The following is a 13,060-nucleotide window of genomic DNA, read 5'->3' as shown; positions in this document are numbered from 1 at the left end:
ACCGCTCTGGCTGCTTCACATATTGGCAGACTGTTTCTCCATAGATCCTCTGTGTTTTCTTCGGATTAGATCTAGCCCTGGAGTCTCAATTTTGTCTCTTACATGTTTACATGAATGGAAGAGGGACCTTGAACTCTCCCCCCAGCTTTCTTGGGATAGATATGCTGAAAAGCTCTCGGTCAACAATGCAGATTGTGACACATTTCATGCAAGATGCTGTAATCCCATACATCTTGTCATGCTACCCTGAAGGAAAGGTATGGTTTTAGTTCAGAAACTGAAATTTTAGTAAGCAGGTGTATTAGAAATAATTTATACACCATACATCTAAATGGGCTGTGAGATTAAACTTTGAAGTCAACATACTATTTATCACATATGGTTAACAGGGCCTCTTCTGAGTATTCACATTTTATATATAACATTAACAACAATTTAAGATGGTGTTCACATGTAGTGTGTGCTTATAAAAGCAAATGAGAGGAATGCTTAATAACTAAGCTTGTTCTCAGTGTTTGGTAAAAATAACTAACTGAGGTTTTTTTAACCTAAACATGATGGTGATTTACACATGCATGTTCATTACTTAGTGATTTTCATTGGTGAAGGAGCCATGAGATCAAATATCAGAAGTTAAGCTGAGAGATACTAAGTTACTTAAGGTCATCAGCAATGGTGGACTTGAATTGACTGTTTCTACAACCAACTAACCTTTTTAATGCTCTGTCTCATGGATCATACCAAATTTATCATTGTTCTTAACTGCTGAAAATGCTAAAGAATTACTTGGGATTAATTATAATGGGTCTGTGCTCAGTTGTGTGGTGCTTATTCATACAAGTAACCTTAACTGCTTGAAAAAGCATCTGGTTTACTATCAGTTTTAATAATTTCTGAGGGCATAGATCTGCAGGGAAAGGTGAGTTCTAGTCAGAGTTCATTTAAAAGAAGCAAACATATGGGACCAAGAGACCTCTCATGAAAGTCAGCTTTACATAAGCTTATCCAAAAATTACCTGTGAAAGCACAACTCTACCTGCACTGCTGTGCAGCATAAAACAATCATTAACCAATGAGCAACCAGGGGAACAACTGATCTGATCTTGGTGCTACTCAGTCCAAATAATCCTATAGAATAATATTTGATCTTTAACCTCTTCTGTAATTTGGGCTATGCAAGAATGCTGGAAAATTATGACTTTCAACACTTACAAAGTATTCATAAAGCAGTTACATATAAAAAATAGGTCAATAGATTACTGAACTCTACAATATACAAGAGTTTATAGATCTGTTTATATTTTGTTCAGCTCTTAAATGGCTGTTACATAGAGTGAATATTTGCTGCACTAGGGTGTAGTGATTGATTTTCAAAATACAAATATGTCACAAAGAAATGTTGACCCATAGACTTCAGTCATATAAATAGATACCTATGAGGTCAAATTCTGATCCAAAGCAGCCTCTAGCTGCCTATGGCCAACTGCTGCTGCTTCAGAAGAATGACAATTTTATAATGTCTGAAAAAAGAATGTGTAGATATACACGAAGTCTATATTGACCAACTTGGAGAGTGCACGAATGAATTAAAACCTACAGAATTGTAGAGTTGGAAGGGACCCAGAGGGTTCTCTATTCCATGTTGTAGATCAGTTTCTTTTTCAAACTTAGTATCTCTTTTTAAAATAGCCAGCTTTACAATTGCATGTCTTTACTCAGAAATAAGTGTCTGTTCAGCGCAGTCCAAAATGTGTGTAGTTCTGTAGCCTAGGGCTATTCTAGAATAAGTAGAAACAATATTTGTAAAATAGTCCACACATAATTTAGATCTGCTGCATATTTTTTTTGCCTCTAAGAAGCACTTCTTGAGACAATTGTTTCATTTTTCAACTAAAAAGTCATTGTGGACTGATCCTATTCGATATCGCTTTGAAAACACATGTAAGCAGTCCTGGCAATGGGGGTGTATCCACTACTGCCCAATGACACAGATGGGTGTATACCAAGATCACAATCACCACTTCCTCCTCCATTCACTAAGGGAATGTGTAAGGAGGAAAAGGTGTGGATAACCTACTTACTTATTTATTTGTTAAATCCGTTAGTTGCTTTATCTTGCCCAAGGCGACCTAATGGGACTTACAAACAAAAACAAAGTCCCACATAAATAAGGCCAAGGGAAAAAACAATACGTACGTTGAAAACATGTCACCACAACCACCCATAACCTTACCAGGGGGAAGTTTTTCAAATGTGTATCAAATAACCACACCCACCCTTGTGGTCAGCAGGATCTAGAATCAATGCAGCATGTGAGGACAAACATGAACAATTACGGGTTGAGAGAAACTATATTTTTGTGCTGCAAGTGGATTAGCGTGCTAGCAGTCTTAGAATTAGTCCTCAGAATGCTAGGTTTGTGTGAATGATTTCAAAAGAGAAATCAAGTGGCTGAATAATGTAAGCAATAAATGCCAATTTTCTTTCTACTTCAAGCTTACTCTGCCTAAATCTCAATCCTTGGCACTAGTGTAATAATACTAAGCATTCATTTGCTGGCACAGCAAATCTGAAGATTTGGATTGCCAGTGATTCTAACACACAGTGTCAGAGCTAGGATTACAGAGGTTCCAGAAAAAGATCCGTCTCCATGTGAATTAATTTATGAAAGCTAAGAGGTCTTTTATACTGTCTTGATTAGGGTTGCTAGGGTAAGATTTTTGAGAGAGTCCTATACTTTTGATGATGAAGCCCTTCACTTAAAAACGATCTTTCTTTCTCTTGATCTTTAGGGGAGAGTGCCTGCACTTATGTGGCGAAAACGGTAGAGCCCACAAACCAAAAGGAGGTACCTGCAGGCTGAGTGTAATACTGAGTTCTTAAGTACAAAACTTCTTTATAAAACCCTTGCTCACCCCCACCCCTCAATAGCCCCATGAAACTGAGCACGTTCTCAGTGGGTATGGAATACTGATGGGGGAGCACCTGGAAAACCAGACGGTGGGGGAAATGGAATGGAGTGGTTGGAGGAGACACACTGCTTTCTGCTGCAAATCAGGTTACCTGTTTTAAAATGCTCCGGGGCTGGCCAGAAAAGTCAGTAGAGATACATAGGATTTCAATTTAGCTGGGATTGGGCACCAGCATGTCTATCCAACCTTGCCTCCCTCCGAAAAAACCTACCCCAAAGTATCTTGAACTTAGTTCTTAATTAGTGTGAAAACACACACACACACAGAGAGAGAGAGAGAGAGAGAGAGAGAGAGGGATTCCAAAGCAAATGCAGCTCCTTGTGCATATTGCAGGTTGGAAGAGGCTGGAAGAGGTTCACACAGCCCTGCAGGGTAGTTCATACTGAATACTGGCACAGTCAGGCTGCAATGTTACTCATTGATTTTATCTTCAAAGTGCAAGTTGGGCTGAGGGCAATATAAAACTGCAGTGTAGTTTGTTGCTGGGCCTCATTCCTGAGAGTAGTTTACAGTGTCCCTGGCACTGCAGTCCACTGTTAATGTTGCAGACTACAGTAGTTTTGAAGTGGGTTTGGATTCCCACACAAAAACCCTCCATGCTTGAGTTGCAGTCAAGGTCAGACTTTCTCCCAGGCCAAGTCAAGCACTGAATTGCATTTAAAACCCTCATGCTCCATTGATTTTGGCGCAGAATGGTTTCCCTTTTAAATGTTCAAAAACAGTTTCTGCACATGGTGAAAAGCCCAGGCCAGATCAGTTACCCAGTCTTAGATACGGCTTCTGTTTTTCAAGCCCTTCAGCTACAGGTAACAAACTCCAGGGATATCGTGCAACATTTTGTTGCAAGGCCTTGTAGAAACTTAACAGTGACTCTTGTGTGTCACTCCTTGTGTGTCCAAAACTACACTAGCCATGCACAAGAACCCTAAGTGTGAATAATTGTTAAGGGTAAAATTCCTTAAAGGGGCGAAATCCCCTCCCCTCAAAACAGCCTTCCAAGCCCTGAGCTTGCCAACTGTTGGAGGGAAATTGGAAAAGTTGGAATGGGAACTATTATGGACTCTTTCAAATGAGGACATGGTTGGCTAGAATCCAAAACAGGAGCACACTGGGTTCAACATGTGGAAATAGATGTATGGCAGAGTGTTTTTCCATTTATCTAGGACTGCCGTGATGGGAGAAGAGGTACTTGCAGCTTTTAAGGCACAGAGCTGCAGTTGGCAATTTTGGAGTTATGTATGTAGGACTCATAAATAATCTCTCACACCCTTATACAGTACTATGGAAGCTTTCAGTTAACATTTAGGTCTGCCTCTCCTTGTAAGTTCTCCAAGGCATTAAGCATACTATCCATGTTTTTCTTAAAAATGTTTTCATAAGAAACATGAGAATACAGGCCCCCTCAGTAAAAAGTTTCCCCTACCTACCCATGTTTCACAGAGTTTTATGGGAAAACATTATTCCAAAGTTTCAAATGTGAGTCTGGTGGATGCCACTGTACTTTATGTTCCATCAGGTATGTGCTGAAAGGGTCATTTTATCCAAGCTGAAATCAACCTCAGTACAGCAACACTTCTATGTGGCTGTGATTAATTTGAACGTAGAGAATTTATGGGGCGCTCTTATGTCTCATAGGACAAGGAGGAATTAATAAGAGCCTAGAGTCCTTGCTTAATAGCCATCATCCACACCTCATATTTTGAGGAGTTTAATAGTTTGCAAAATGTGGTTTCTTTTCTACCCTGCTTAATTGTACAGTGGTACCTCTGGTTGTTTTTGTCCATGGAGTTTTCTTGGTGGGGATACTGGAGTGGCTTGCCTGTTCCTACTCCAGGTGGATGACATTTAGTCAAAACTCTCCACTTTGACCTGTCCGTCTTTGGTGGCCCTGCACAGCATAGCTCATAGCTTCTCTGAGTTATTCAAGCCCCTTCGCCATGACAAGGCAGTACTTTGGCCACCTCCTGAGAAGAGAAGACTTCCTGGAAAAGACCCTGATGTTGGGAAAGATTGAGGGCATAAGGAGAAGGGGACGACAGAGGACGAGATGGTTGGACAGTGTTCTCGAAGCTACCAACATGAGTTAACCAAACTGCGGGAGGCAGTGGAAGACAGGAGTGCCTGGCGTGCTCTGGTCCATGGGGTCCCAAAGAGTTGGAAACAACTAAATGCCTAAACAACAACACCGCTGGTTACAAACTTAATTTATTCCAGAGGTCCATTCTTAACCTGAAACCATTCTTAACCTGATGTACCACTTTAGCTAATGGGGCCTCCAACTGCCGCTGCGCCGCCACCGTGTGATTTCTGTTCTCATCCTGAGGTAAAGTTCTTAACCCGAGATACTACTTCCGGGTTAGCGGAGTCTATAACCCGAGGTGTTTGTAACCCGAGGTACCACTGTACAGTCAATGGCTCCCTGCTGCCCTTCTCCCCACCTTGGAGAACTCATGTGTATTTAATTGCATGCTATCACTATTTCTGTTTAACAAAATGTTTTGCTTGTTGAATTCTTGTCCATAAGGGGGGAAAAACCCATTGGAAAGAAAGTTCTCCTTAGGAGTTTTTTTAAAATTAAACATGGTAGATGATAAGGAAGTTCCACTCGTCCTCTCAAACAGCTTTCCGAATTACTTTCCAGCTTAAAACGTTGACCCTAAAAATATTAACTAGAAATTTCAATGGGGGCATCAAAATAAGTACATTTAGAATTATAGCAGTGCTAATAGGGAAGGGCAGTGCATGGGAATTCTAGCAAAAACAACTTCCACTGGTTCAGCTTTGAAGGGAGTTTGGAAGTAGACAAAGGATACTTTTAATACCTTGCTGAAATGCTTTGTCCAATACGTATTTGGGCATGGCCTGTTTTGTCATGTGCAAGTTCTATAAATGCATGCTAAGACTGTAGTCCGCTTGCCCTTGGTTTCTAACAGGTGTGGTGGAGAGACCAAGATACAAGCAGCATGTAGTATCAATAATAAATGCTTAAATAAACATTATTTCTGCACACTGTAGCACATTATAGCTGGAATGCAACATGGACAAAAATTAAATTGCTGAATGGTTTCAGGCGGACAGCAATAAAGTGGACAAACTGCAGGAAAAGCACACCTAGGAAAAAGCCTGTTGTAGGCAAGAGAAAGGACTCGTGTTATATGTAAGTTTGCAGGGAAGCAATACATTTGTATTCTGTTGACAAAAGATGTACCTTGACCGCTAATGGAAATTAACCATTTTTCATATGCTAAACAGGCTGAGAAACTGCAACCTGGTTAAGATCACTTAGTTAATAAGGGTTATAACCAAGGATTCAGAAGCTCACTCTTACCCACTACTACTCTATGTTAGTGTTGGCAAACCAACAGTGTTCCTCTGACATGTTCCATTTTCTCTTTGTAGGAGTGGAAATGTATAGGACAGATGAAAGAACAGGCCGTTTGGTCCTTCAGCAGACAGGTATTTGTTCAAATATTTCAGAAAGCTGCTTACATTTGCGTGTTTGTGTGACAATATATAAAATCTACTGCAAAGACAGTGCTGTGTGGTTGTTTGGTTAATATATAATGGGTTAAGAAATTTTTGATTTTGATTGAATAGTTCTTTTTGAAGGCACGGGACATATTGCACCGATCCTGGCTGGACTGCACTGGCTGCCAATTAGTTTCTGGGCCCAATTCAAAGTCATGGTTTTGACCTATAAAGCCTCAAACGGCTCAGGACCGCAATACTTCAAGAACCTCCTCACTCCACAAAAATCAATCCAGACGCTGTGATAATCATGTGAGGTCCTTCTTTGTGTGCCTCCTCCACGAGAGGTCTGGAGGGTGGAAAACAAGAGCAGACCTTTTCTGTGGTGGCTCCCCATTTGTGGACTGCTCCCCCCCAGGGAGTCTTGCCTAGCTCCTTCATTACATACTTTAGGCACCAGGTGAAAATGTTCCTCTTCAACCCGGCGGTGTGGTGGTTATTGCTTTTGTTTGATTGCGTATTTTGTGTCCTCATGTTGTATTTTTATGTTTTGAACCACCCTGTGATCTTCAGATGAAGGGCAGTATACAAATTAAATAATGAGGATTATTAGATTTTTAAATAAACAAACAGAAACAGAACCAATCAATAAGATAGAAAACAGGCAAACTAGTGAAGGTAAGAACACATTTGCAACGGGAATCTGCAGCCTTGATCTCTGCTGCAGTGATTACAAGAAAAGTTATAACTCAGCAAGTGTGTTTGAGCTTTGTATGGCATTTAAGGGTGAGTCAAATCCCACTGGGAACTTGGCCACCTGCACGCTCCAAGTTCAGTGGGGAATGCTTTTTAGTTTAGGAATACAGCCTAGATTTCCCAGGATGTTTTTCTGTGGCTGAAAGAGAGCCTAGCCAGTGGTTCAGATGAGGAAAGGGTGGGCAGTTGCCTTGCATTCTAATACTTTCATCAGTTTGCACTCGCCCACTCTGAAATACTTTTAATTCTAGGGTTGGTGTCATTGGATGTTAATATTTCCTCTTTTCACTGGCCTTTTACCTATGTGATAAGTAGGTGGCTCCCTTTGCTGGGGGACTTTAGAACAGGACGGGATCAAAATCCAGATAGGTAAGTGATGCAATGCACTTGCATCCTGTAGGGAAAAAAAGAGAGAAAAGGGAACCAAAAAAAGTGTCAGTTTTGGGAGCAGGGTGAATTACCAGATCAGGGGGAAAGCACGTGATTTCTCTTACATTTGCCGTGTGTGTGTGTGTGTGTGTGTGTGTGTTTTAAAAATAAAAAAGGCCCCGAGGATGCACTGTGCAAATGCAGCATCTGGGGCGGTGCAAATGCACCTATGCCCACAGCTGCTGTTGCCAGGAGACTAGTAGAGTAGCAAGCTTGGAGCGGGAGGAGGCGAGGCAAAGGGAGTGGGCTGCCGAGGCTGGAGCAAGAGCAGCAGCAGCAGCAGCAGCAGCGGGGAGCTCTGGGTAGGGAGTGTTCTGTTTGCTGCTGCAACGCTAAGCTCTGCTGCTGCTGCTGTTGCTTTAGGAGCGAGAGGAAGCAGCTCCGCGGAGGGAAGGAGGAGAGCCGACTGCAGCCATGCTGAATCACAGGCGCTGACTGATTCGGCCGGCTCGCTGCGCCCCGATCAAGGAGGACAACGGTGGGAGACGCGGCGGCGGCGTTGCCCGAGGCCAGGAGACGAGGGTGCATGCAGAGTTCAAGCTCCACTCCGGCTGCGCACAATGGACGACGAGAGGTTTGTGCGGGTCGGAGGGGAGGGAATTAAGTGTGTGTCTGTCCGCGACTGGAAGAGTGCAGGCGCCTTTGTGTTTGCGTAGGCAAGGGGTGGCAGGTTATGCCGAGCTTTCCGGTGGGCCGATCGATCCCCATGGGAGGACAGCCCTGCCGGATCCATTTAGCATCACTCCCAAAGTTAGCTGCTGCAATAACCTTCCGCGTGGCGCGGTTCATTTGCGTGCGTTTGTTTGTCGTGGCCCAAAAGATCGCCAGTCCTGCTCGCTGGCAGGCTGTCTTGTTATTTGTATTTTGGAGATGTGTGATGTTTGCACAGTGCGAGCTCTCTCCCTCCCCTCCCCACCTCGGACTCATTCATCGCCGAATCCTTCATCACTTTTCCAGATTCTCTCTCCCTTCCCTACTTCCTGCCTCCGATGGCCCTGGTTTGAAATTCTCTCTCTCTTCCTCCCTCCGTCCCTGCCTCCCTCCTTCCGCTTCTTTTCGGCGTGTTTTTCAGACTTGAAAATCGCTTTGCAAGCGGCTGACCTGGGGCGCCCTGTGGTTGTGCAGTTTTAAGAGTCTTTGCTACTTGAAGGAGGCAGTCGTCGTTTTGAGAGCAACCATTCCTCCTCGATCGGGCCAGGCTTTTAACTTAATTGTTTTGAGTTTAATAACCACATAAAAAAGGTGGCAATCCTCACAGAAATACATATCTGCTTGGTAGAACTATATATCTGCTTCGTTTGCACAATAGAATACAACTATGTGATTAAGTGAGAAGTCTGACTTGTGAACAGCAGGCAGTAGCCCGGCCACACGTTAAGAATGCAGGAGCAGTGATTAAATTCAGGTCTGCTGGCTCCAGCTTGAACTCCGCTTTCCCTTTTAATTTATCCCCCCCCCCCTTTTTCAGCTGTTTTGGAATTCACTTTCTAATCCGCAAATACATGCCTGCTTCATTCCTTGGCACAGCAATTACATAGGTGAAAGGCTAACTTGTTTGGATTTAATAAAACTAAAAAAAAAAAAAGTACAGGAAGTGTGCTTGTGGGAGCCCAAACAGTTGCTATGGAAACATTAGAATTTTTAGTAAAGTAACACAGGGTTGATTCACACAATCTGGTCTCCTGTTGTGGCATGTTAGTAACTATTGCTTGCTGCAGGTTTTTTTTTTTGTCACAGTTGCTGATTTGACTTATTTTGGGGTATGAGGTTGTGGGGGGGGGGGGCTTTTGGCATGTGCAGACAGATAATGGCTTTGTGTGATCCACCTGTGGCTCCCTGATATGCAGGACGTCATGTGATCGGACCATCACTGTGGTTGATCAACACAGTGATTGATCTTGTGATGTGATTCTGGTCACATGATAGACTTCCTCTCCATAAAGAAATGTAAGTTACAGTTAATTATATAAGAAAAGACATGAAAAGTGAGCCAGCGTTTACAGTTTGGTAGTAACTGCCAAAACGATACTGAGCACGCTTTCCTCGCTTTGGGTTGCTTATTTCAGATCTTTTAAATCTTAACCAGTCTGGCAGTATTTTAGACACTTAAACCAACATGAGTGTAGAACATTTACAGATCCATTGTGGAGATAATGCCTATGTCTCCTTCTAAAGCAGAGACAAAACCAGTACCACCAGTGACCTGTAACATAGCACACGAAAAGGCAAACAGTAATAGGTACAGTACACATAATAGAAGGGCCTTGTCTTGTATTGTTCATTTACAATATCCGTGATGCTTAACTAAGATTATAAAACATAATACTTGGAACACGGTGAGAGGGTGTAGCAGTGTTTTCCACTTTACAAAATAGAAATGTGTTTTTCCTGCATTGTAACGGGATTTGAACTGCGTGAAACAATTATGGAAAGAATACTTAGTTTTGCTTTCTTGGAAAAACAGGATGTGCAGAGCACTTCCTCTGCACATTGTGAACTGGATGCCTTCAGAAAAGGGGGAAAAGTTGAGGCTCTGCTGCATATGGAAGCAGTAGAAACATGAGATGCAGTTCCTTCCCATAGTATAGTATGATTTAACTTGTTGCTGCTATTGGTTTGTGATGGAATGCTGCTTCAGATACTTCTTTCTAAAGGTTGAGATCCAATGCCTCATTGAAATCAGTGGAACACCCCACTTTCATATGCCCAGAGCTGTGTCAGAGCTTGTTCCTTATGGTGTATTTTCACTGAGCTGCACTATATGTCCAAATAACTGCACCCACATGTGTTACTATGGTCATGTAGACATTTTCCATTCATTGTTGTCCTTCAGCCTCATGGAGTGTCTGTGTGCATTATTTGGAAGACCTGTGTGAATAAGCTCAGTCATGTGGTTTCAGTACAGTCATACCTTGGAAGTCAAACGGAATCTTTTCCGGAAGTTCGTTTGACTTCCAAAACGTTGGGAAACCCAATCGCAGCTTCTGATTGGCTGCAGGAAGCTCCTGCAGCCAATCAGAAGCCCCGTCAGACGTTCGGGTTCCAAAGAATGTTTGCAAACCAGAAAAGTCACTTCTGGGTTTGTGGCATTCGGGAGTCAAAACGTCCGAGTACCAAGGCGTTCGGGATACAAGGTACGACTGTATTCACCTATATTTCTTTACTGTAACCTGCCCTCCCCCCCCCAAAAAAAATATAATGTTTTGTTACTGAGTGGTATCTAAATATTCTAAATAAATCCCATTGGGAATGTATCACGAGGAAGCACTTTGCTCTGTTTGATACCCAGTGTTTGGGGAGGAATAAGTGAAGATTGTCAGGCTTGCAGAACTCATTTTCCTGGCATGTGCTAAAGATTGTGGTGAGATCCATCCAGGGCCTATTGCAAAACTGTATCGGCAAAACGGTTTATTCTACCCACAGTATACTGGTCTCTTATCCTTGGTGTCAACACGCATTTATGGTATATCTGTACATCTCTCCAATAATTGCAGAGAGAGGGAGAGAAGGGGGCTTTCGACTGTGGACTTACTGTACACTATCAGTAGCTCAGCCTCATTCCCTGTCCACTGGTATCTTGATGTACACACTTGCTCCTAGATTCTTTGAGAGCTTTGACCTCCCACTGGAGTTGCTATGAGTTTGGAATCTGAGGACTTTGCCCATTTGTTCGTGATGAGAGAAATTTGTGAGAAGGAAACAGCTTTGTTATAAACTGTATATGGGGTTTCAGAATGAGAGACGACCACATTTAATAGACTAAGTTGCAGACAGCTGTCACAGTAGAACCAGGAGCTGTTTCATGGGGCCATAGCTGGGGTAGCTGTGGATATATTATTAAAGGTAGTTGTTCAGCAGTCTTCATAGAAATATGTATCCGCTTGGTTCGCCCAATAAGTTATAACAGAATACAACTATGCATATAAAAATACGATCCTGAGCATCAAGTTCTGTGCAACCTTGGACAGCTCAGGTGATGGTTGGGCATCACTAACAAAACCCCCAGCCTGTTCTTAGAACATAGAGAACAAACATTTGAACAAACAGTTATTGGGGATGAAGTTCCACTTAACTTAGGGGCACTGACTTGAAGAAAAATATACATCATGGTATGGGGGGGTTGGACTGCATGTCAGACTTTCTTTCTGGCTTCAACTTGTGAGGAATGAATGGTATTAGAACCAGGAAAGGGAGTGGGATGACTGGAAGGGATGCATTCATTTCCTTTCTTGTAGTAACCGGGATGCAAAAAAGTATTGGAAAGCCCAGAGCTCCAAGCATTGCTACTTTGCTGAAATTATTGGAGCTGAGTTCAGTTGCCTGGATGTAGGAATGACAGTGGTGGTGACGATGACTGATGATACTAGAAATGCTGATTATAACCAATGTGTGTAATCCTGTTAAAACATCGAATCCCTCTTGAGTAATCAGAGTGTTGCACACCCACTGTCTTGTAAACTTTAATTTCCCCTGTAAGGTAGGAAAATAGTATTATCCCCAAATTGCTGGTTGTGGGGGAGAAAGAGAGAGAGAGAGAGAGAGAGAGAGAGAGAAAGAAAGAAAGAAAGAAAGAAAGAAAGAAAGAGAGGGTCTTCCCTAAGGTCACCTGGTGAGCTGAAGGCGAGGATCTCAAGCCCTAAGAAGGTTGCAAACTGAATTTTGACAGTGGAATAATTAGAGGAAGGAAGAGTGAGGATAGCAGGGATGAACCTCCTTAATCACTTTTAACTTCTATCTTTAGATCAGTCTGAAACCCTATTGGGAAGGCTTCTCCAGATGTTTTGGACTACAACTTCCATCATCTCTGACAGCGGGAGTTGTCATCCACAACAACTTAATAGCATCAGGCTGCAAAAATGCTGCTGTAGGGACTCTCATATTGCTTGCTGAACACCACCACTAATGATAGACACCCTGCAAGGAACTATTTACAGTACTTGGGCCATGTAACAATTTATTTCTGAGCACGTAGATATGCATTGCAGTTCATATTTTTGATGGGAGCAGTTACCAGAACAGGCTGTCTTGCATCCATAGTTAATGCATTCATGGAAGCAATTCCAAGACTGTGGAAGACTAATCCCATGTGGTTTCTACAACTCCATGTTGCTCTTGACTCCAGGCCCATGCTGACAGATGGGAGTACCTTCACTAGTGACTGCCTCCCTATGGGGATAGCCTGGTAGATGGCATGTGTGCTATGTGTGCTGTCTCAAGGCATCTGTTATCCATGGAAAGTGTTGGGTTCCTCTACATGTCTTTCCCTTCTCACTGACATGCATTCACTGTTATGATTGTGCATTGTTGCAAAGTACCAGTTGACTTTGCCAAAAAGCTGCTCAAGCTGTCTCTGCTTTTCGATGCTGAAAGTGTCTTTGAAATTTTGGAAAGCTGATCACGTACCCCAAGCAATGAGATTCCCTTTCTGGCCAATA

General features: G+C 42.7%; 1 protein-coding gene across 6 annotated transcripts in view; it reads left to right on the top strand.

Moving 5' to 3' along the window:
- Nucleotides 1–222: 222 nt before the first annotated feature.
- Nucleotides 223–13,060, top strand: part of KLHL3 (kelch like family member 3) — a 49,948-nt gene continuing 37,110 nt past the window's right edge. Inside the window, exons 1-4 of one of the 6 annotated variants that reach the window (XM_080996306.1) lie at nucleotides 223–257; nucleotides 2,793–2,848; nucleotides 6,372–6,428; nucleotides 7,989–8,199. In XM_080996306.1, coding sequence (XP_080852432.1) covers nucleotides 6,380–6,428; nucleotides 7,989–8,199 — 260 coding nt within the window. In that variant the 5' untranslated portion in view covers nucleotides 223–257; nucleotides 2,793–2,848; nucleotides 6,372–6,379. Of the gene's footprint in view, nucleotides 258–2,792; nucleotides 2,866–6,371; nucleotides 6,429–7,988; nucleotides 8,200–9,549; nucleotides 9,573–13,060 lie in introns of those variants that run through there. The other 5 variants (XM_080996307.1, XM_080996308.1, XM_080996309.1 and 2 more) reach the window with 5 other exon arrangements.

This window comes from Podarcis pityusensis, assembly GCF_964106645.2.
Source record: "Podarcis pityusensis genome assembly, chromosome: 2".
NCBI lineage: Eukaryota > Metazoa > Chordata > Lepidosauria > Squamata > Lacertidae > Podarcis > Podarcis pityusensis.
This window is presented reverse-complemented; position numbering and strand designations above follow the sequence as displayed.